Source organism: Arvicanthis niloticus, chromosome 2 (genome assembly GCF_011762505.2).
Source record: "Arvicanthis niloticus isolate mArvNil1 chromosome 2, mArvNil1.pat.X, whole genome shotgun sequence".
Taxonomy (NCBI): Eukaryota; Metazoa; Chordata; class Mammalia; order Rodentia; family Muridae; genus Arvicanthis; species Arvicanthis niloticus.
In genome coordinates, this window is record NC_047659.1 from 9401569 (window position 1) to 9420525 (window position 18957).

Below are 18957 nucleotides of genomic sequence, written 5' to 3' on the forward strand. Positions count from 1 at the left end.
GCAAAACGAGTGGATGAAAAGCCCGGCCTGGGAACCGTGAAGCTGCAGGAGGCCTCTTCGGCCACCTCCCAGATGAAGAGAACTGGAGCAATCAAGCCTCGAGCAGTCAAGGTGGAGGGGAGTAAAGCCTGAAGGTGCCTGGCATCTCTTGCCTCACCCTAACAGGGATGGTGCACCACACCAGCCTGGACAGCCACCACCTGGGACCTTGCCAGATCCACCGTCCCACTGTCCTACCACCTGGCCTGGACAGAGCTCTCTTCCACTCCCGAAAGCTCCTGAAAGTTCCATCGTCAGCCAGCCCGCATCGTGGATATATGGCATTGACCTGCTTGCTTTGGTACAAAAGAGCAGACTCCCTCCTTCCCACCCCTCTGCCCAGTGACTGTGGAGTGAGCCTCCTTTGCAGTGCAAACCTGCCCGCCCGCCCGCCCGCCCGCCCGCCCCATTCCCTAGGCACAGTGGTTTGGCAGCAGGGTCATTTTAGCTTGAGGCTTTTTGTTTTAAAAAGCAGCTAAGGTTTTTACAAAGGGGAAATGAGAACAAAATGCTAGCTACGTCTGTATAGCTGAACTTTTATACGGTCTTCGCTGTCCTCTCCCTGCTCTGCTGTCCCCAGTGGTCGCCTTTTATCTCTGTCCTGTTTGACATGTCACAGCGCTACCTTAAGAGGTGATTCTTAAGAGTCACACAGACAGACAGACACACACACACAGGTTGGCTAACCTTTGAGGTTTGGAGGACATGACTGGACACTCTGGTTGGCCCCTAGCCACCTTGGGCACTGTGAGGTTGGTATCTGAGTTTAGTTCAGCCCCTGGCCTGGAGTTAACTTTTCAGAATAAGAATTATCTGTTCTAGGCCCTTGTGCTGTTGTTGGACACACTGAGTATTGCGTACCAGAGAAGAATTGTGGAGTTACCGTCACCATTTTATGATCCAGATTGGACTGTGTGTCTAAGGCCCCGTGCTTTAGCCCTTTCCTTTCCTCTCTGGAGCCTCTGTGTCCCTCTGTCCCTGTCCATCGCCCCTCACAGCTTATCACCAAAACCAGTGTAAGGACCCAGGTGAACACCTGTTAGTCAAGTTTGCAACAGGAAAGACTACGGCACATTCATCTTATGTCCTTCACTCCTGGCAACAGGGCAGGGTGTTGGGGGTAGGGTTGCCAAGCAGCAGCTGTGTTACCCTTCCTTAGAGAACTGGGTAGGGTCAAGGTGTGAGTGGCCTGCAGCCTCCCTAAAAGGGTGGTGTCTTGGGACTGCTGCGTGCAGGTTTTGTGTGAGCTGTATGCGAGGCTTCTTGCTTTCACTAAGAACGAGGAAAATTTCCCATCACTCAAAGGGAAATGAAGGGGAATTTCAGGGTGCTCAGCCGATGTTGAGGATCCCATGTAATCACCCACCTGGGGATGTTGGTGACTGTCCGCTTCAGAGAGCTCACAGTTGGTAGCAGGGCTGGGACAAGCCTGCAGGTCTGTCATCAAGTGTCACCATGGGCTTGAGAGCAGAGAAGCAGCTTAGGAGTCTGAAGTGGCTTCACCCTGCCTGGTTGGTTGTTAGAAGGAAGTAGAAGTCTGCTTCCCCAGCAGGTAGTGCCACACTGTCCCCAGCATTACTGGACAGGGCAGTCTCAGTGCAGTTTCATTGCAGCTGCAGCTCTCCGTTCCTTCCTTCTCGCCTCTGCCCTCCGACCTTCGCTCACTTGTCTCTGTCCCATCTCTTCTCCCTGCATCCCTCCTCAAAAGCACTGCCTGCACAGGAGTCCCCGCACAGATCTGCCTGGGCTCCTGTCTGCTCTGCCACCCCCACAAGTGTCTGGTTACTGTCCCAGTGATTGAGTCCTCTGCCCCACTGCCAAGCTCTGCCCTGACAAGTCTCAGTCAGTAAAAGCCACACACAGTCACCTCTACCTGTCCTCCTTAGAAATGTGGTCAGACCCACCTCACCTAATGCTTGGTGGGCATATGTGTCAAAAGAAGCAAACATTTTCTCCTTCAGAATTTCACAGGATGCTGTTACAAACTCAAAATGTGCCCTTTAGGTGAGCCTGCTGTCAGAATGGCAGTACTCCCTGTTTAAGAAGAAAAATTAGGAGGTCACCTGTTTTCAGTCCTCTATCTCACCCTGTATCCCCTCCTGCCTCCCACCCTAAATAAAAACAAGAAACACTAGAATTTATTTATATGTATTGATGTTGTAGGTCTAGATGGAAAAAAAAAGTGAATGTCCCACTGCTCTGTTTATATAATGTCTGAATTACTCTGTGCAGGAAAGGCCAGGAAATTGCATGTGAAATTTGGTGTGCTCACCACCTCTGATCTCAGCTGTGGGCTCTGCCCCTCTGAGAGGCACATTTGCAACTAAACTCTGGGGACAGAGGGCAGGCTTCCAGCCACATGTCCCTATCCCTTGGATAATTTGGTCAAGCCAAGTTCTTAGTACAGAGGTGTTTTAAGGTGCAGTATCTCTTCATGTGGTTTTTAGAGTCAAGCTCAAAGTGTAAGAGGACTTGGGCCTTATTTTGGTTTTGAACCCTCATCCTCAAATCACACATAGAAACAGGAGCATCAGTCAAAGATGCCATGGCCTTTGGTGGGAACAGTAAAGCCCAGCCCCTGCCTTTTCTACTGCTGAGATGGGTGGGGGTGGGCAGAATCTTTTACTCCTGCCTGCTGAAGCCACCTCCTACTGCTGGTGGCTTTGTTGGTGCCACTGACGGTAAAATCCATGGTTTGGCAACTAGGACTCTTGGTCCTGATGCAGCGTGTAGCATCTATCAGTGAAGACTTCTGCCAACTGCATTTAGTCTGGTCTCTTAACAATTGCTTTTCTTGTCTTCTTTCCAAGTTTACCATTTTCAAATTCAGAGTTCACAGAACACTTCTGGGTCTAAAATTCCTGAAGGGGGATAAACAAAGGATGATTGCAATACACATAAGCTGGGTCATTTCCAAAGCCATGGTTGCTCTGCTGCTTCTAGAGATACTTGGATAACATGTCAATATCAACCTTGCTGTCCTGTCTTCTGGAGCCACCTTCTAGATGGTCAATGATGAAGTTGTGAATGATTTGACACTCAGAGCCCAGGGTACAAGAATGTGCCCACTGAGGCCCATGAGGCAACTCTGGTTAAGTCTACCCCCCAACACCCACTGGGGTCCCCCCTATGCCAGGTACCTGCATGTTACCTTTCAGGTCCGCCTTGCCCTCATTTCCAGCAAGTCTGGGTTAGAGGGACCTTTGGGAATCTTTACAAGCAAGGGCACAGAAATCTGGCTTCTGTATTCTTTGATGAGTGGAAAAGCCAGCTCTTTTGTGAGATGGCTCTAAGACAAGTTAGGTCATTTGGAACAGAGTGGTCAGTGTTGGGGATGAACACAGTCACCCAGCTGTGCTCTCCACTAGGCCTACCAGCTCTGACTAGTGATCTTCCAGGCGCATGCCACCTGCAGCTCCCAGTTGCCTGCTTCAGACCTGCAACATCCCCAGGCCCCCGTCTTTGGCATGTCACAATCCCGGAGCAGCAGTTCCCGTGAAGGCTCTGTGCAGACTCCGTAGTCGGAAAGGGTCCTGTGCCCTCGGCTTTCCACCTCATACCTTTTGTAGAAAAGGACTTGGGGGGGGGGGTGTTCTTTTTGAGGGTCCTTTTCTTTTCTTTTGCTTTTCTTTTGGCCTTCCTTCTGTCTTTCGCTTAGACCAGCTATTTGAAAGGGCAGACGAAGCTAAGGGTGTACTGTGCAGCTTGTTTAGACGTGATATGGGGAACCTCTTCGGATGGGAAATGGAATCGTGAATTCACCCTCCCTTCCCTCTGGGTCAGTCCCTGTTGTTTCTCCTTTCAAATATGTGATTGTACTAGGTCTTTCCATATGAAAGAACTCTCCTTATTTAAATAAAAAAAGTATAAAAAAAAAATAAAGCCAAACATGCTTTCTCAGGTTGTGTCAGTTTTCTGTCATTGGAAGGGTGCTGTTTCACAGCTTCCTGAGAACCTGGAAGTGCAGCAGTGTGCTGTGGTAGGATTCCAAGGACTGTCACCTAGGCAGCCACCTTCAGAACAGCTCTTGATATGACGTTTCCCTTTGTCTTCATAATTGTATTGATCATTTTAAAACCGTAAAACAGGATTCTAAAGATGACCTCTGTGGAGAGAAGGTGATTTGAGGAAGTGGAACAAGGGCAACTTAGCAGGGACTGAAACACAGATCGTACAAATTAATATATATTCAAAGACATTAGTTGGTCTGCATGGAATTTTTTTTCTTTTCCCTGAGTCCGGGGGACCCCTACCACAACAGGGGGCCTGTGGTTAAGGTGCATCTTGAAAATGGGCAGCACCAAGAAGCCCTGTTCTCTTTCTGTGGGACAACATGCATACACTATCCTGTACTTCCTGCCTGATTCTTATCTGGGTTTCTATCGGAATGAGTGGAGGACTGCACTGTACTGCAGTGGAAGAATAAATTAGATCTGGGGCAGGAAAAGGTCAGGGGAATGCATATGGGTTCAGGCTTTGTCATCAACAAGGTCTGGAACCTTAGTACAGGACTCTCTTGGACAAGTTATTTATCAAATGTCATTTGTTAACCCTATCTACTGAAGTAGGGTACTGTGGATTCAGAGGTCACTGGTGAGCAGACAGTTCTAGGCCAGCCAGCATTACCAAAAAAAAAAAAAGAAGAAGAAGAAGAAAAGAAAAAAGCCAAAGGCAATTTGCATGAGAACCCCCCCCCCCCCCATCCCTCAATAAACCTCTTGTTACAGAACAGGCAAGGGTCTGGGTAGTAGTAGCATCCATTAGCTTTTCTAGCCACATCCATAGCTCAAGGTTCCTGCAAGCAAGACAAGGTCCTCCTGAAGCTGAGCGCCTATAAGCTGTCCTAAAGCACCAACATGGCTTACATGCTCAGACTAGCTCTTTGGGGCCCAAAGAGCTCGCTCTCCAATGTTCCGGTACCCTTTCTTTGTAGGAACTTGGGTAGATCATGTTCTCATGGTTAAACTATAAGCAAACAATTCTGCGCGTTCTTGTCTAATGTATTTTAAGTGTGTCTGCATACCACTCACCTGCCTGGTGCCAGATGATTCTGAGCTGTCATGTGGGTGCTGGGAATCGAATCAAGGTCCTCTTTACTACGAGCAACCAGTGCTCTCAATCACTAAACGATCGCCTACCCCGTTTGCTAAAGTCTTAAACCGGACGTCATTCAATGCTAAGCTAACTTGTAAAATACGAATCTTGGCAAAACAAGCCTGAATCGAGATCTGGGGAAGATAGTTCAGTCGGTACAGGCTGGGCTTGCTAGCTAAGCGTGAGAACCTACCTAAAAAGGCATGATTGTAGTACCTGCGCCGGGAAAGCAGATATCCTAAGTTCTAGGCCCTCCTCCTCTACCTAGTGAGTCTGAGACCGTGGGGAGGAGGGGAGACAGACTAGAGCGGGAAGAGTCCTCTGCACACAGCTCCAGGAGGTACAAGGCAGCCGATGCTTCAGCGCGCTTAGCCCCGCCCTTCTTCAGCCAGAGTGCAGCGTAACGAAATCGCTGAGGTAGGCGCGAGGCCCGGATCGGAGAGCTCCGAGCACGTGAACAGCTTGTGGAAACCCACTGTGCCTTATTAAAAAGGGGAAAGGGAGCCCTAAGGGTAGGTCAGTGGCCACCTCCCACATTCATGGCGGCTAAGCTCGCCGTGCACGCGCGCCGCTACCTCCGCGCTCCTGCTGCTCACGCGCGTTACAGTCTGTAGGCCGCGCAGGCACAACTAGTTGAGCGTCGATCTGTGGGCGCTGCGGAGTAATCGAGCGGCCTCGCCCCCAACGGCCGAGCGTGCTTGGCGGTTCGCAGGCCTGGTCCCACATGGAGAGCCGCTCTGCGGGACTCGAAGAAACGCTCGTAGGTTTTGGAGTGCCAGATTCGAGAGCCCTGTTGGGGTCTGGGATCCGGCCTGGGGGCGGCGCGCTAGGATTGGTGGATGTTCCGATCCTGGCCGAGCAAGGCGGTTCCGGGGTGGCCTCCTGTTGGAAAAGAGCCCGGGTGGGCAGAGCTGTAGAGAAAGAACGGGCTCGGGGCACAAGCAACTCTAGGAGGAGAATGCCTCCAGAAGAGGGAAAAATCCATCCTCACTGGGCTGTGACAGTGCCCAGAGCTCCCCAGATTTTAGTTTTCAACCATACTGGGAAGGGACAGGAGAGGCCACATCATTCATTAGCACCTCTGGTCCTAGCAAGTGCCCAGGTGTTTATGGAATGACTTGTAGAAGGGAGTGTCCAGTTCTGAGATTCCTGAATTCACCCCTCAAACGTTTTCCTGTGTACCCTGTGCTTGAACACAACTGTAATTCTCCAACAGATACGTTCTAGAGTCCTTCTGGCTCTATTAACCCAACCCGCTATGCTGTAATTCATCGCGGTGCCAGGCTGCTTTAGGATCTTATGGCCTCTTTTGAACCTTCCCGGGCTGCTGTCCATTTACTTTTAATGGTAGTTCTAACCCCTCTTTTCCAGGGTGACCTCCCGAGCTTGCTTTTCTGCAAAATGTTGAGATTTTTGAAACGGCCTCTAGTGGTAACTGTTGACATCAATTTGAATTTGCTGGCTCTGACTGGCCTGGGACTACTTACCCGACTATGGCAACTCTCCTACCCTCGGGCTGTGGTGTAAGTAGAGATGGAGAGAAGAGTAAATGATCCAAAAGGCATTGTAATTAGTGACATGAATCACCTTGCTATACAGTGCAAAGGAGAGAGATTCTGGGCTTCTGGGCCTCGTGGTGATGGATGTTTTGGCAGTGTATTGTTCAGAGTTCTCTAGAGTAACAACTTAAAAATAACATTCTGTGTGAATGTGTGTATATATAAATATATATATTATATATAAGATTTATTGGAACAATGACTTACTGGCTGCAGTCCAGCTAATCCAACAATGGCTGGCTGTGAATGGAAAGTCCAGGGGTCCAGTAGTTGCTCAGACCACAAGGCTGGATGTCTCAGCTGGTCTTCAGTATACTCTGGATTCCCAAAGAAGTAGGCTCTACCACCAGTGAAGGAGTGGACTTGCCAGCAAGGCCAGGGCAAGCAGGCGCAGAGCAAAACTTCCTACTTCTGTGTCTTTATATAGATTTTCAGCAGAAGGTGTGGCCCAAATTAAAGTTATGTCTTCCCACCTCAAAGGTCCAGACTAGATATATATTCATCCACCTTATCTAAGCCAAAGAGCTCTCATAAATGCACACTTCTGGATTGCAGTTCATTCCGGATGTAGTCAAGGTGACAACCAGAAATCGTCATCACAAGCAGTGTGGGTGTGGGACCCATCTGTCCCCCAGAACAATCCCTGGAGTATACACGTTTTCGATCTTGCCCTGTAGGACTGCAGTAAGAAAGGCTTGGCCTGTCAGTCAGTTTCCAGCCTCCCTTCTCCTTATACAGCTAAAAGGTGGCGGCTTGATGGGTTTGTTCATAAGGGGAAATGTGCTGTTATTATTGAGAGGGTATAAACTAATATAGGCATTCTCTTTTAATTTGTTATAGGTGTTAAATATAAACATGGGTAGAATGATATATTCTCAGCAACCCCCTTATAGTAGATTAATTTGAAGCAAATCTTAGATATATTTTATTTGCTATATACATATATTCACTATATACTTCTGAAAGATAAGAATTATTTAAGAGTGTGTGTGTGTGTGTGTGTGTATCTGTCTGTCTGTCTATGTGCATGTGCACATGTACCTTCAGACCCAGAAGAAGATATCAGATCCCATGGAGCTGAAGACTCAGGTCTTTGAGATCTGCCTGAGTTCTGGGATCTGTGAAAGCAGCACGTGCCTTACCCATCCCTCCAGCTCTAAGATGAGAATTCTTGAAAACAAAGATCACATAACCACGGTAGCATTGTCACACCTAAGACCCGATGTCGCTCATTATCTGAAGAAGCCTCAGTGCCACTCCTCCTCCCACGTTTGCCACCCTTTCAATTAGATCTGTAGCTCCGCTCCACTCCATGGCTGTAGAAAGGCACTGGTGGCTGGTGAGGGTATGAGATGGAATTAGCCTCAAGGCTCATGGTCAGGAGCTTGGCCTACACATGCCTGAGTCAACAGCCATGGGGAGGCTGGGGAAGTGGCTCTGTGTGTAAAGCACTTGCTGCACAAGTGTGAGAACCAGAGTTCAGCTCCTAAGCCCCCCCTCACATGGCACGTGGACAGTATGCTCCATCTGTAATCCCAGTGGGCTGCCAGTTCAGCCAGGGAATCTCTGGAGCAAGCTAGGTAGCCAGAATAGCCAAAATGACAAGCTTCAAACTGAATGAATGTCTTGGTAGATAAAAGGGAGAGTGACCAAGGAAATCAACCTTGGGTGTCAGCCTTGAGCCTCTACATACCAGTGTGCACACACACATACACGCACCTTCACACACATGAACATGCATACACAAAGCTGCCCATACATCACATACACATTCATTCAAGGGAGAAAAAAAACCTAGAGAAATAGGCTCTACACAAGAAACGCATCTGCAGTGCTCACTGGGCTTGGTGAATTTCCCACCTCGTTGCTACAGGTTAAATGATGTTGTGTGTGTCTTAGTGTTTGGGGACAGTTGGAACAAAGAATCAGATCTGACCCTGGCTCCTTACTTACCTGAAGTCAGCTGGAAATGTGAGGTTTTATTTTCCTGCCTGTGTTTACAATTAAGATTTCTAGGGGGCTGGAGACATGGCTCAGTACTTAGGAGCACTGGCAGCTCTTACAGAGGACCTGGGTTCAGTTCCCAGCATCTACTTGGGACTCACAACTGCCTCCAACTCCAGTTCCGGAGGATCTGATGCCCTCTTCTGCTCTCTATGGAGATTGCACACATGTGATGTATAGACATGCAGGCAAAATACTCATACACAAAAAATAAATGTTTTTTAAAGCTTAAATAACAGTTAAGTTTCTGATTGGATATAAAGGCAGGTTTTTGTATTTGTTTCTAGTTTTGATGAAGTCTATTATGGGCAGTACATTTCCTTTTACATGAAGCGCATCTTTTTTCTGGATGATAGTGGACCACCATTTGGCCACATGCTTCTGGCCTTAGGAGGTAGGTAAGAGAGACAGTAAGGGCCTTGGCGGCCCTGGAACACAGTAAGCTTATCAAATAACACTTCTCAAGGGCAGAGATCATGTCTTGTTTTCTCACCTTGTTTTGTCCATGTTTCGAATTTTTGTTTTAGGTTGGTTAGGAGGATTTGATGGTAACTTTCTGTGGAACCGAATTGGAGCAGGTGAGGATTTTCACTCCTTCTGAGTCTACACATGAACGAATAGACACGATGCCCATCACAAGGCCCAACCCTTACCTTTTACTGAGTTGAACCAGGATACAACTGGTTATTTGGGTACAAGGGAACATCTAGTTTAAGGGACTGGAGAGATGGCTCAGCAGTTAAGAACACTGGCTGTTTTTCCAGAGGACCAGGATTCAGTTCCCAGCAACCACATGTTGGTGTACAACCATCTCTAACTCCAGTTCCGGGGCCTTTGTCACTTTCTTTTAGCCAGGTATATACAGTCATATATGCAGACAAAACACCCATGAGCATAAATAAAACTTAAAAAGAAAGAAAAGTCTGGTTAAAGTTTGAAGTGCTTTGTGATTATAATTATTTTATCCCTGGCTCTTAGTATATGTGTCCTGTGGCATTTCTTTTATATGTATAAACTTTGTGGCTATAACGTTTTTAGAGTTATTTGAGGTATATATGCTAAGTCAGCATTGATTTCAGGACCGTTCCACCTCATATCCATGCTTGGTGACAGCTGGCACCTTGACTGCAAAGCTGATTTCAAAGCAGTTTGGGCAGATGGTGGTTGATATTTACTACCTGGATAAGCTGAGGCAGGAGGATCACCTGAACTCAGGAGTTTGACACCCTAGACAGGGTCTTACTGTGTAGTCTTGACTGGCTTGGAACTCACTATGTGGACCAGGCTGGCCTTGAACTCAAGACCATCCTGCCTCTGTCTCTCAAGTGCTGGGATTTAAGGTGTGTATCACCTTAAATACCCGGTAGTAAAACCCGGTCTCTAAAAATCCCCCACTACACAAATTTCAAAGCTTGTTTTAAAGACTTCACCCCAAGTTTACACCCTCAGTAGCTCACGTGTCTCCCAGTTTTATAAAGTTGCATTTGCAAGTTTGTGAGCCGCTGTGTGTCAGTAGGCAAGCTCTCAGCTATGCTGTGTGATTCCTTTCCCAGAATACAGTAGCAATGTGCCTGTATGGTCCTTGCGCCTGCTGCCAGCTCTTGCCGGGGCCCTGTCAGTCCCCATGGCCTACCAGATCTTGCTGGAGCTCCACTCTTCTCACTTCGCTGCCCTGGGAGCTGCCCTGCTGATACTCATTGGTAAGCCTCGGGTGGGTCGCTGCCCACCTGTCAATGCCAGACAGAGTACAGGAAAAAAAAACAAGTACTTTGTGCCATTTCAACATGAGGCTTGGAGAGCACTGCCTGGCGGGTGTGTGTGTGTGCTGCCCTAGTGAGCACATTTGCTTCATCCAGAATCCAGATGTGCCCACTCTGAGCTGCCCTCTCTGATGGACCGACAAACTATGAGGCCAGCCACTTTTTGAAAGTGGAAATGTAACCATGATGACGTAGTAAAGGTGGAGGCTGCCAGTCAGTGCTTGAGGGCACATGGACACCATGACATACACATTCACACAAGTACACACACACACACACACACACACATGCGCACACACACGTATGTTTGGTTTTTTTTTTTTTTTAATTTAATACCTAAAGAAAACAGCCCTGAGCTTGGGGATGTAACAGTGATTAGGCAGTTGCCTAGCATTTATGAGGCCCTGGGTTCATCCCCAGCACAAAAGCAAAACTATCCAGCGGTGGTTCTTGCTGGGCCTGTAATTCCAACACTGGGAAGCCCAAAGCAGAAGAGTCTTGCATGTGAGGTCAGCCTGGGCAACACAGCAAGACTATGTCCCCATGTTTTGTTTTTCAAAACTTCGTTCTGCACCAACTACATGAAGATTTTCTTCTTGGTGACTGCAGAGGTAGCTCGAATGTTAAGAGCAATTACGGGTCTTGTAGAAGACCTGAGTTTGGTTCCTAGCTTCTGAGTGGTGACTTACTAACTCCAGTTCTAGGGAATCCAATGCCCTCTTTTGACTTCCACACTTATATGGAGCACACGCATACATGTCAGCAGAGTGCATATGCTCCCTTAACAAGACAAAACTATGTGCCATTTACATTGTGTTAGGGATTTTAGGTAGTCTATAATGCCTTAAAATATGTAGCAGGACATGTGGAAGGTTTTACGTAAATACCCGACTTTGTATAGACAGAGACTGGAATCCTCAGAGGATGCCCTCTGTCCAGTCTCTGGAGCCATGGCTGTGTGCAGCTCCTGTGACTGGTTCTGTCTCCACAGCAGCCTGGCTGCTCGGTGCTGACCACTGTTGCTGTTTGTCTCTTCAGAGAACGCCCTGATCACTCAGTCCAGGCTCATGCTGTTGGAGTCCATACTGATATTTTTTAACCTCTTGGCCGTGTTGTCCTATCTGAAGTTCTTTAACTCCCAGACACACAGGTAAGGAAAGTGAGACGCACTTCTTGTTAGGAGAAAAAAAGGCTTCCAGGTTGTTTTTCCCTTCATTTTTTTAGTCAGGGTCCGAGTGCTAGTCCTAGCTGGCAGGCGTGCCTCCATGTCAGCCTCTGAAGTGGAGTTACAGGGTGTGCCTTCACCTAGCTCTGGGTGACGTTTAGTGTCTTTGAGCTTGAGGAGTTGTTTACAGAATGCCTTTTGGTTACTTAATACTTCAGGTTAACACTTAGCCCATGGTTTCATAAATACATTCTTTTTTAACTTTAACCCACAGGAAATTTGTTTTCCTGAAAAAAAGAAAAGTTCTTCTGAAACCCAAACAGGGAGGTGGGGTTCTTCTTATTGTGGCTGGTACCCAGTAGGACTAGCCAATGTAGAGATTGCTCAGATAGGCGCTACGTCCCCAACCTGTGGGATGAGTCCTGTGATTGCTCCCTTGTTCTGTTTTTCTCCTGTTTTTTCCAGCCCTTTCTCAGTGCACTGGTGGCTTTGGCTAATGCTGACTGGGGTCTCTTGTTCCTGTGCAGTTGGGTGAGTTAGAGCCCCTGACTTGGGTAGTATTCTTCCTGCCTGTAGGCTTGTCTGTCTTGGAACATTATTTCAATTCTGTCTTTTTCAGGATCAAATACATGGGAATTTTCACCTACTTGCTCGTGCTCAGTGTTGCAGCTGTCCATGCCTGGAACCTAATCGGAGACCAGACCTTGTCAAATGTAGGTGGCCATGTCAAAGCCTTGTGAGTCTTCAGTGTTTGCGGATGGGTGTGTGAAGCTGTCCTAGGGAGTAGTTGGATCCTCAGAGCTGGAGGGATGGCTTAGCAGTTAAGAGCACTGACTGCTCGTCCAGAGGTCCTGAGTTCAATTCCCAGCAACCACATGGTGGCTCACAACCATCTGTAATGGGATCCAGTGCCCTCTTCTGGTGTGTCTGAAGACAGCTACAGTGTACTTATAAAAGAATAAATAAATTAAAAAAAAAAAAAAAAAAAAAAAAAAAAAAAAAAAAAAAAAAGGCCGGGCAGTGGTGGTGCACGCCTTTAATCCCAGCACTTGGGAGGCAGAGGCAGGTAGATTTTTGAGTTCGAGGCCAGCCTGGTCTACAGAGTGAGTTCCAGGACAGCCAGGGCTACACAGAGAAACCCTGTCTCGAAGTAAATAAATTAAATAAATAAATAAATAAAATAAAATAAAATAAAAAGGAAGTCGATCGTCAAGGCTTCAGGAACAGGTGGGAGTAGATGGGGCTGTCAGTAACTTTCCCTAAGCTTCCATGCAGTATCTGGAAATGGGAAATGGCCACGGCACTCTGCAGATAGAAAGACCTATCCTCTCATCCCTGGCAGATGCGTGTGCTCGGTCACTTGCTCGCCAGAATTGTGGCTCTGCTGATCGTCCCAGTCTTCCTGTACTTACTCTTCTTCTATGTCCACCTGATGCTGCTCTACCGCTCTGGGCCCCATGACCAAATCATGTCCAGCGCCTTTCAGGCCAGCTTGGAGGTAAGAAACAGTTCAGAACGAAGATAGTCACAGGCTCGGCGTTTCTGTCTAAGCAGTGTCTGATCTGTGGCCCTCAGGAGGAAGAGGTCGGTCAGGACCAGCCAGAGCTCCATAGCAAGACTTTAGTTTTAAAAAAAACAAAAAACAAATGAGTAGAAAACAGGTAGATAAATGGATAACTAGAGTGTCAGGTGAGCAGTGCAGCAAAGGTCAAAAACTGAAGCAGCCATTTTGTGTTAGTTTGTTTTTTAAGGAACGGTTTCTCAGTGTAGCCCTGGCTGTCCTGAAACTCAAGCTGTAGACCAGGCTGGCCTTGAACTCAGAGATCTGCCTGCTTCCGCCTCCTCAGTTTGGGATTAAAGGTGTTTGTCCACCACCAACCGGCCCATGTTGGTATTTTTAAAGAATTCTGAAATATTGACTGTGTGGGAATAGAGAAGCTGCCCTCATAGCCTGCGTGCAGTCACACACCTCATGAGGTGGACTCAAGCTGGTGTATGCTACACTGGCTGGCTCTGTGGAGGTCTGCAGTCAGCAAGTTGAGACCTTCAGAACTTTTTGAGTGTTTGCAGGACACTCAGGACAGCTTCAGATTACTTTGCATGTTGGACTTTCAGATTGTGGGTGGCCCCCCAATTCCTCCAAATTGTAGCATTTCTGGTTCCAACATTTCAGATAAAGAGTACTGACCCATAAAATGTACCAGGTGTGGTGGTGAGGGCTGCAGCCTGGCTCATGCATGCTGGCTCTGCGGATGGTGTCATCTGCATGTTACCCTGGTCTCATCTTCTCACCTCTGAGACACAGTCACTTGACTCTCTCACAGCATAGTCGTATAAGGGATGTGTGGTGGGAAGGCTGCCTGAGTGCCTGGCCAGAGCACACACACCCACTTATGATTGTAGATCAGTAGGACCCAAGTCGATGAGAGTTACTTACAATTAGTTAAATTATCATCTCTGCCACCGTCACCAAGGCCAGTTTAGGGTTGTTGGTCTTGATCCGATGAGATGGTTCCAGAGTAAGGGCAGCTTCTGCTGAGCCTGTCTCCTCTCCCGGGCTTTGGATCCATGGGGAGGATGGCTTGAGCTCATCTTAGACTTTTCTGTTTTTCTTAGGGAGGGCTAGCCCGCATCACCCAAGGCCAGCCCCTGGAGGTAGCCTATGGTTCCCAGGTCACTCTGAAGAGCGTCTCAGGCAAACCCTTGCCCTGCTGGCTTCATTCGCACAAGAACACCTATCCCATGATGTAAGGAAAGTAACCGTTTTAATTTGCAATCACAGATGTTTTGCTTTCTCCCAGTTTGCTAAGAGCTGTCATTTCCTGTGATCAAGTTTACAGAGACAAAGGCAGCAGGGCCCAGACTCAGGCCCAGGCTCAGGGCTTTTGTGGTGTCCAGTATGAAACACTGGGAGGGCTGTGGCATGCCAGCCACAGCCTCCTCCAGTGCCTCGGAGCAACTCTCCCTGACAGTGGTTTTCTATTTTCTCTGGCCCCTGTGTTGTTGGGTGACACGTCCTGCTGTGTAGTCTCTGCAAAGACCAGCGTGTGGGTCTCTGCCGCCTGTTTCAGGTATCTTCTTTGTTGACATCTCACACAGATATGAGAATGGCCGTGGCAGTTCCCACCAGCAACAGGTGACCTGTTACCCCTTCAAAGACATCAATAACTGGTGGATCGTCAAGGACCCTGGGCGGTGAGTGTGGTTTCAGCAGAGCTTACTGCCCATCATGACTGACAGGTCATTCTGCTGAGTCCTGGGCCGTCTTTTCATAAGTGCTCCCTCCCTGGCCAGAGGCCTCTTCCCCCAGAGCTGGAGTGTCTGCTGCAAGTTATTAATGCAAGGCCAGGGCAGGGGTGGGTCCTCAGCTGCCTTAGCTTCACTTCGGAATTGGGACAGGAATCGTGTCTGCTCCCCTCAGGAGGACCTAGTGTCCTTTTGTGCTCATCTGGTATGCCGCCCCAAGGAGTCTGCCTGTCAATGAGATTCTTCCATTTTTTTTTAAAGATTTATTTATTTAATGTATGTGATCACACTGTCGCTCTCTTCAGACACACCAGAAGAGGACATCAGATCCCATTGCAGATGGTCATGATCCACCATGTGGTTGCTGGGAATTAAACTCAGGACCTCTGGAAGAGCAGCCAGTGCTGTTAACCTCTGAGCCATCTCTCCAGCCCCAAGCTTCCTAATTTTTTTTGCCAGCATTTACCTTCCATCCCTCACTCTGATGCAGTATGCGCAGCCTCCAGGAGGCCTTACACTAGGCACTCTCCTTCCCTGCCTTCCCCTTCCCTGCCTTCCTAGTCCTTTGGACTCTAGTCCCTGCCCTTCTACTATAACCTCCAGGGGCACCCTTATTGCCACCAGGCCCTTGGCCATCTCTGCACTCACCCTTCTTGCCAAGAATGTAAAGAATGGATCTTTTGGGGAGGGCTCCTAGGACAGTCCACACAAAGGTGGACCCTTCTCTCCTGTCTCTTTTCCCTAGGCTGGCTTGGTTTGCATATCTGCATGTCTGTTTTTTCTGCAGTGAGTGAGGCCACCCTGACCCTGTCTGGCTTGTCCAGCTGTTTCGCCAGCACTGGTCAAGCACTGGGGACTGGGGACTGGGGACTTGATCAGTTCTAAGGGTTTGGATGGCTTTTCTGCTTGTTTGGTTTTGTTTTTTATCTTTCTTGTTCCTGTTTTGTTTTTGAGATAGCATCTGTCCTTGTAGCCAAGCCTTGCCTCAGACTCTCAGTCCTCTTGCCTGGGCCATCCAAGCACTGGATTGCCCGTGTGCACATCCTCACCCAAACCGATAGACTCTTAGGTTTTATTTTTATTTTTGAGGTATGAAAAAGAGTATGCGGTCGACGTGAGGATGGGAGGGGCAGTTAGTGTATTCTCCATAGACAAGTGTGACAGTGGCAGATGGAGTCACGCTTGGCAGTTTGGAGAGTGACCTTAGGTGAGAAGTGCCTTGATTCTATACAAAGCCACATTGGGGATACACACTCCGAAGTGTCTACTAGGAGATCTCAGAGTCTCAGCATCCCATAGACCTTATCGTAAAGAACCGAGTGTCACCCTGACAGCACTGTCTTCCTAGACACCAGCTGGTGGTAAACAACCCTCCCAGGCCTGTAAGACATGGAGACATTGTACAGCTCGTTCACGGCATGACCACCCGCCTCCTTAACACGTGAGTGCTCCCCAGTGCTGGCTCTGTCAGGGTCTCCTTCACTCCGTCTGCGTCCCACTCAGTCTGTTTCTGTCATCCTGGCCTTTGCCTCCACCTCACTCCTGAAGCCGCATCGGGCCCTTGAGAATACTCAGTGGGCTTCGTGGCTTCTCTGCCCACAGCCCTCTCTCTAGTTACTCCCTCAGCCCTCCCGAGGCTCCTAGTGTTCCTGACTAATGTCACCCCATCACTTGGCCTCCCTGTTAGACCTGAAGTAACAGCAACTCAGGGCTACCCCACTCACTTTGCTGCTGGGATATTCCTGTCTAGGTACTGTCCTTCCCATAGTTCTTATTCTGCCGCTTGCTCTGTCTGGCAGTACACTACCCACTGCTCACTGCTGGGCCTCCTTGGGTGCCTAGTGCATCCTGAAATGAAGTGAGTCCTGCCTGAGTAGACTGGAGATGACAGGCTGCTTGTGAACACTGAGGTTGAACCACACGGGGTAGCCTGCTCTCCCAGCATGAGACTACTGTGCACACGCTTGCCTAGGGGCAACAATACTGCTTGTCTTGAGTTCTGCCAGACCAGTGATACACTGGGGCCAGTTCTTAGACTCATACTTCCAGTCCCTGTGACAGACACTCTTTTCTCAGAAATTTGCTCACCTGTCCAGAAAGTGAGTGACACCTATTCAATTTTGTTGACATCAATTCTGGATACACACAATCAAGACACTCCCTCACAGATACACCAACAAGATAGTCAGATCTGGGCAGTCCCTCAGTTGAGTCCTCGTTCTCAGATGACCCTAGGCTGTGTCATGTTGACCATTAAAGCCTGCCTTGGAGTGGCTACATCCCAGATACAGCCAGCTTCTCCAGCCCCAGCAGGCAGAACAGGCCTTGTTTCAAAAGGCACCATTTTTCCCTTAGTGACACTCTAAGAAAGGGCTCTGCTGTGCTCTTCCAGGCACGATGTCGCTGCCCCGTTGAGCTCCCGTTCTCAAGAAATCTCCTGCTACATTGACTATAACATCTCCATGCCTGCCCAGAACCTCTGGAAACTGGTGAGCTCCGTGTGGAGTGCTGGGCTGGGTGCAGTAGGAGCTCATGGCTGCCAGTGGACCTGCTTCCTACCTCAGAATACCCAGAGGCCTCCTTAGATAATGGGTTCAAATGTAACTGTGATAAGGAACTTGTCAACAAAGCAAGTCTAAGATGTCCCCATGGGGAACAGTCACCTCATCAGGATTCAGAGTCCTCTGGGGCCTCAGGCATGGATTGGGAAAGTTCCAAATACTGTGTCTGCCCAGTGAGGGCCTCTTGGGTCAGGGCTGTTCCAGCCGGAGCTGTTTCCCAGACTGTTCACTTTTTACCCTCTCTTCTAGTTTCTTTCTGTTGCTGTGCCAAAAGTAGCTTAGAGAAGGGAAGAGTTAATGTCTAGTCCATCCCTCTGCAAGTCAGGGCAGGAAAGAGTTAATGTCCAGTCCATCCCTCTGCAAGCCAGGACAGGAAAGAGTTAATGTACAGTCCATCCCTCTGCAAGCCAGGGCAGGAGCTTAAGCTGAAACAGTGGAGGGGCACTGGTACTTGCTCACTCCCACATTCAAGCTTTCAAGTACAGCCCAGGATCATCTGCCCGGGGAATGGAACCCCCCAGTGGACTGGGTCTTCCTACATCAAGGAGCAGTCAAGGTCCCTCCCTCACAAATATGCCAACAGAACAGTGTGATCGGGACAGTCCTGCAGCTGAGACTCCCTTCTCAATTAACTCTAGGCTGTGTCACATTGATAATTAAAGCTAATAAGTAAGACACCCTCCCACCACAGTGTGCCAGCCTCCCGCTACTCCTATGCCCCAGGGGAAGCCTCTCAGCTAATTTTTACTCAGAGTTAATAGGAGCACAAGCAGTTTTCTGGTGAGGGGCTTGACCATCAGAGGGCAATTTTACTGAGGCAGTGCCCTTCTGGTGACAGTCACCTGCTCCCCTTGCAGACTCAGGTCTCCTGGGAACAGACTGAGTACCAGACGGCTGTAGGCCTGCAGTCATTTCCAAGGAGAAATCAAACTGGCCTGGCTTCTGGTTGGCTGCAGCAGCCCTGACTACTCGGTTTCCCTCCTATTTTGGACCTCCCTACTGACCAAGCCAGCTCAGTCAGTCAACAGGTTCTCCAGGGCACGAGCGAGGATTAAAAAGAAAAGACAATTAAACAACTTGCAGGACCCCAGTGAGTTCTGAAGCTGAGGCAGGTTTATTTTTTCCCAGTCTGCTATTATACCATTTTAATTACATGCAAGTAATAAGGTCAGTTCTAGGTTAAGGAACAGACAAGGCAATAAACAAAGTCCCGCGATCACTATTTCTAAGGGCTTATCAGGATGACCAAGATATCTGAGCCTACTTCCCCATACTAGCCCAATGTCAAATTCTTGCCAAGTGGCCCCAAAAGCTCTCCATACCCTACCTAGGTGGTACCATGCCAGTTTGTGACTATGCCCCTTGCTGGCTTCCTTAGCACAGGTCTGTCTGTGAGGACTGCTTTCCTCCACACATCCGGCCCATCTTCACCTGTTTTCACCTTGGACGTGCTACACACATCCGTGGCCATTTCCATTCTGCTGTCTAGCCTCTCCCGAGTGGGCCTACCTCATGAAAGGCCTGTGTCA

At 48.6% G+C, this 18957-nt stretch overlaps 2 protein-coding genes and 1 long non-coding RNA gene across 18 annotated transcripts in view; 2 read left to right on the top strand and 1 right to left on the bottom strand.

Moving 5' to 3' along the window:
• Prrc2b (proline rich coiled-coil 2B) overlaps positions 1 to 3939 on the top strand; it is an 82981-nt gene extending 79042 nt beyond the window's left edge. For all 11 annotated transcript variants that reach the window (XM_034494211.2, XM_076928483.1, XM_034494205.2 and 8 more), the window contains one exon: positions 1 to 3939. In XM_034494211.2, coding sequence (XP_034350102.1) covers positions 1 to 40 — 40 coding nt within the window. In that variant the 3' untranslated portion in view covers positions 41 to 3939.
• LOC143441268 (uncharacterized) lies at positions 3840 to 5663 on the bottom strand. Its single transcript, XR_013108513.1, has 2 exons — positions 5070 to 5663; positions 3840 to 4144 (listed from the first exon to the last, which is right to left on the bottom strand). It is a non-coding gene; the product is annotated as an uncharacterized LOC143441268 (long non-coding RNA).
• Positions 5422 to 18957, top strand: part of Pomt1 (protein O-mannosyltransferase 1) — an 18737-nt gene continuing 5201 nt past the window's right edge. For 2 of the 6 annotated variants that reach the window (XR_013108511.1, XM_034494216.2), the window contains exons 1-13: positions 5725 to 5893; positions 6505 to 6656; positions 8984 to 9090; positions 9224 to 9274; positions 10250 to 10396; positions 11495 to 11606; positions 12087 to 12152; positions 12241 to 12334; positions 12964 to 13119; positions 14238 to 14368; positions 14721 to 14816; positions 16216 to 16308; positions 17260 to 17356. Coding sequence is in view for 5 of the 6 variants with exons in the window: in XM_034494216.2 (XP_034350107.1) it covers positions 5858 to 5893; positions 6505 to 6656; positions 8984 to 9090; positions 9224 to 9274; positions 10250 to 10396; positions 11495 to 11606; positions 12087 to 12152; positions 12241 to 12334; positions 12964 to 13119; positions 14238 to 14368; positions 14721 to 14816; positions 16216 to 16308; positions 17260 to 17356 (1338 nt within the window). In the remaining variant the exon portion in view is untranslated. Of the gene's footprint in view, positions 5646 to 5724; positions 5894 to 6504; positions 6657 to 8983; positions 9091 to 9223; positions 9275 to 10249; positions 10397 to 11494; positions 11607 to 12086; positions 12153 to 12240; positions 12335 to 12963; positions 13120 to 14237; positions 14369 to 14720; positions 14817 to 16215; positions 16309 to 17259; positions 17357 to 18957 lie in introns of those variants that run through there. The other 4 variants (XM_076928486.1, XM_076928487.1, XM_034494214.2 and 1 more) reach the window with 4 other exon arrangements.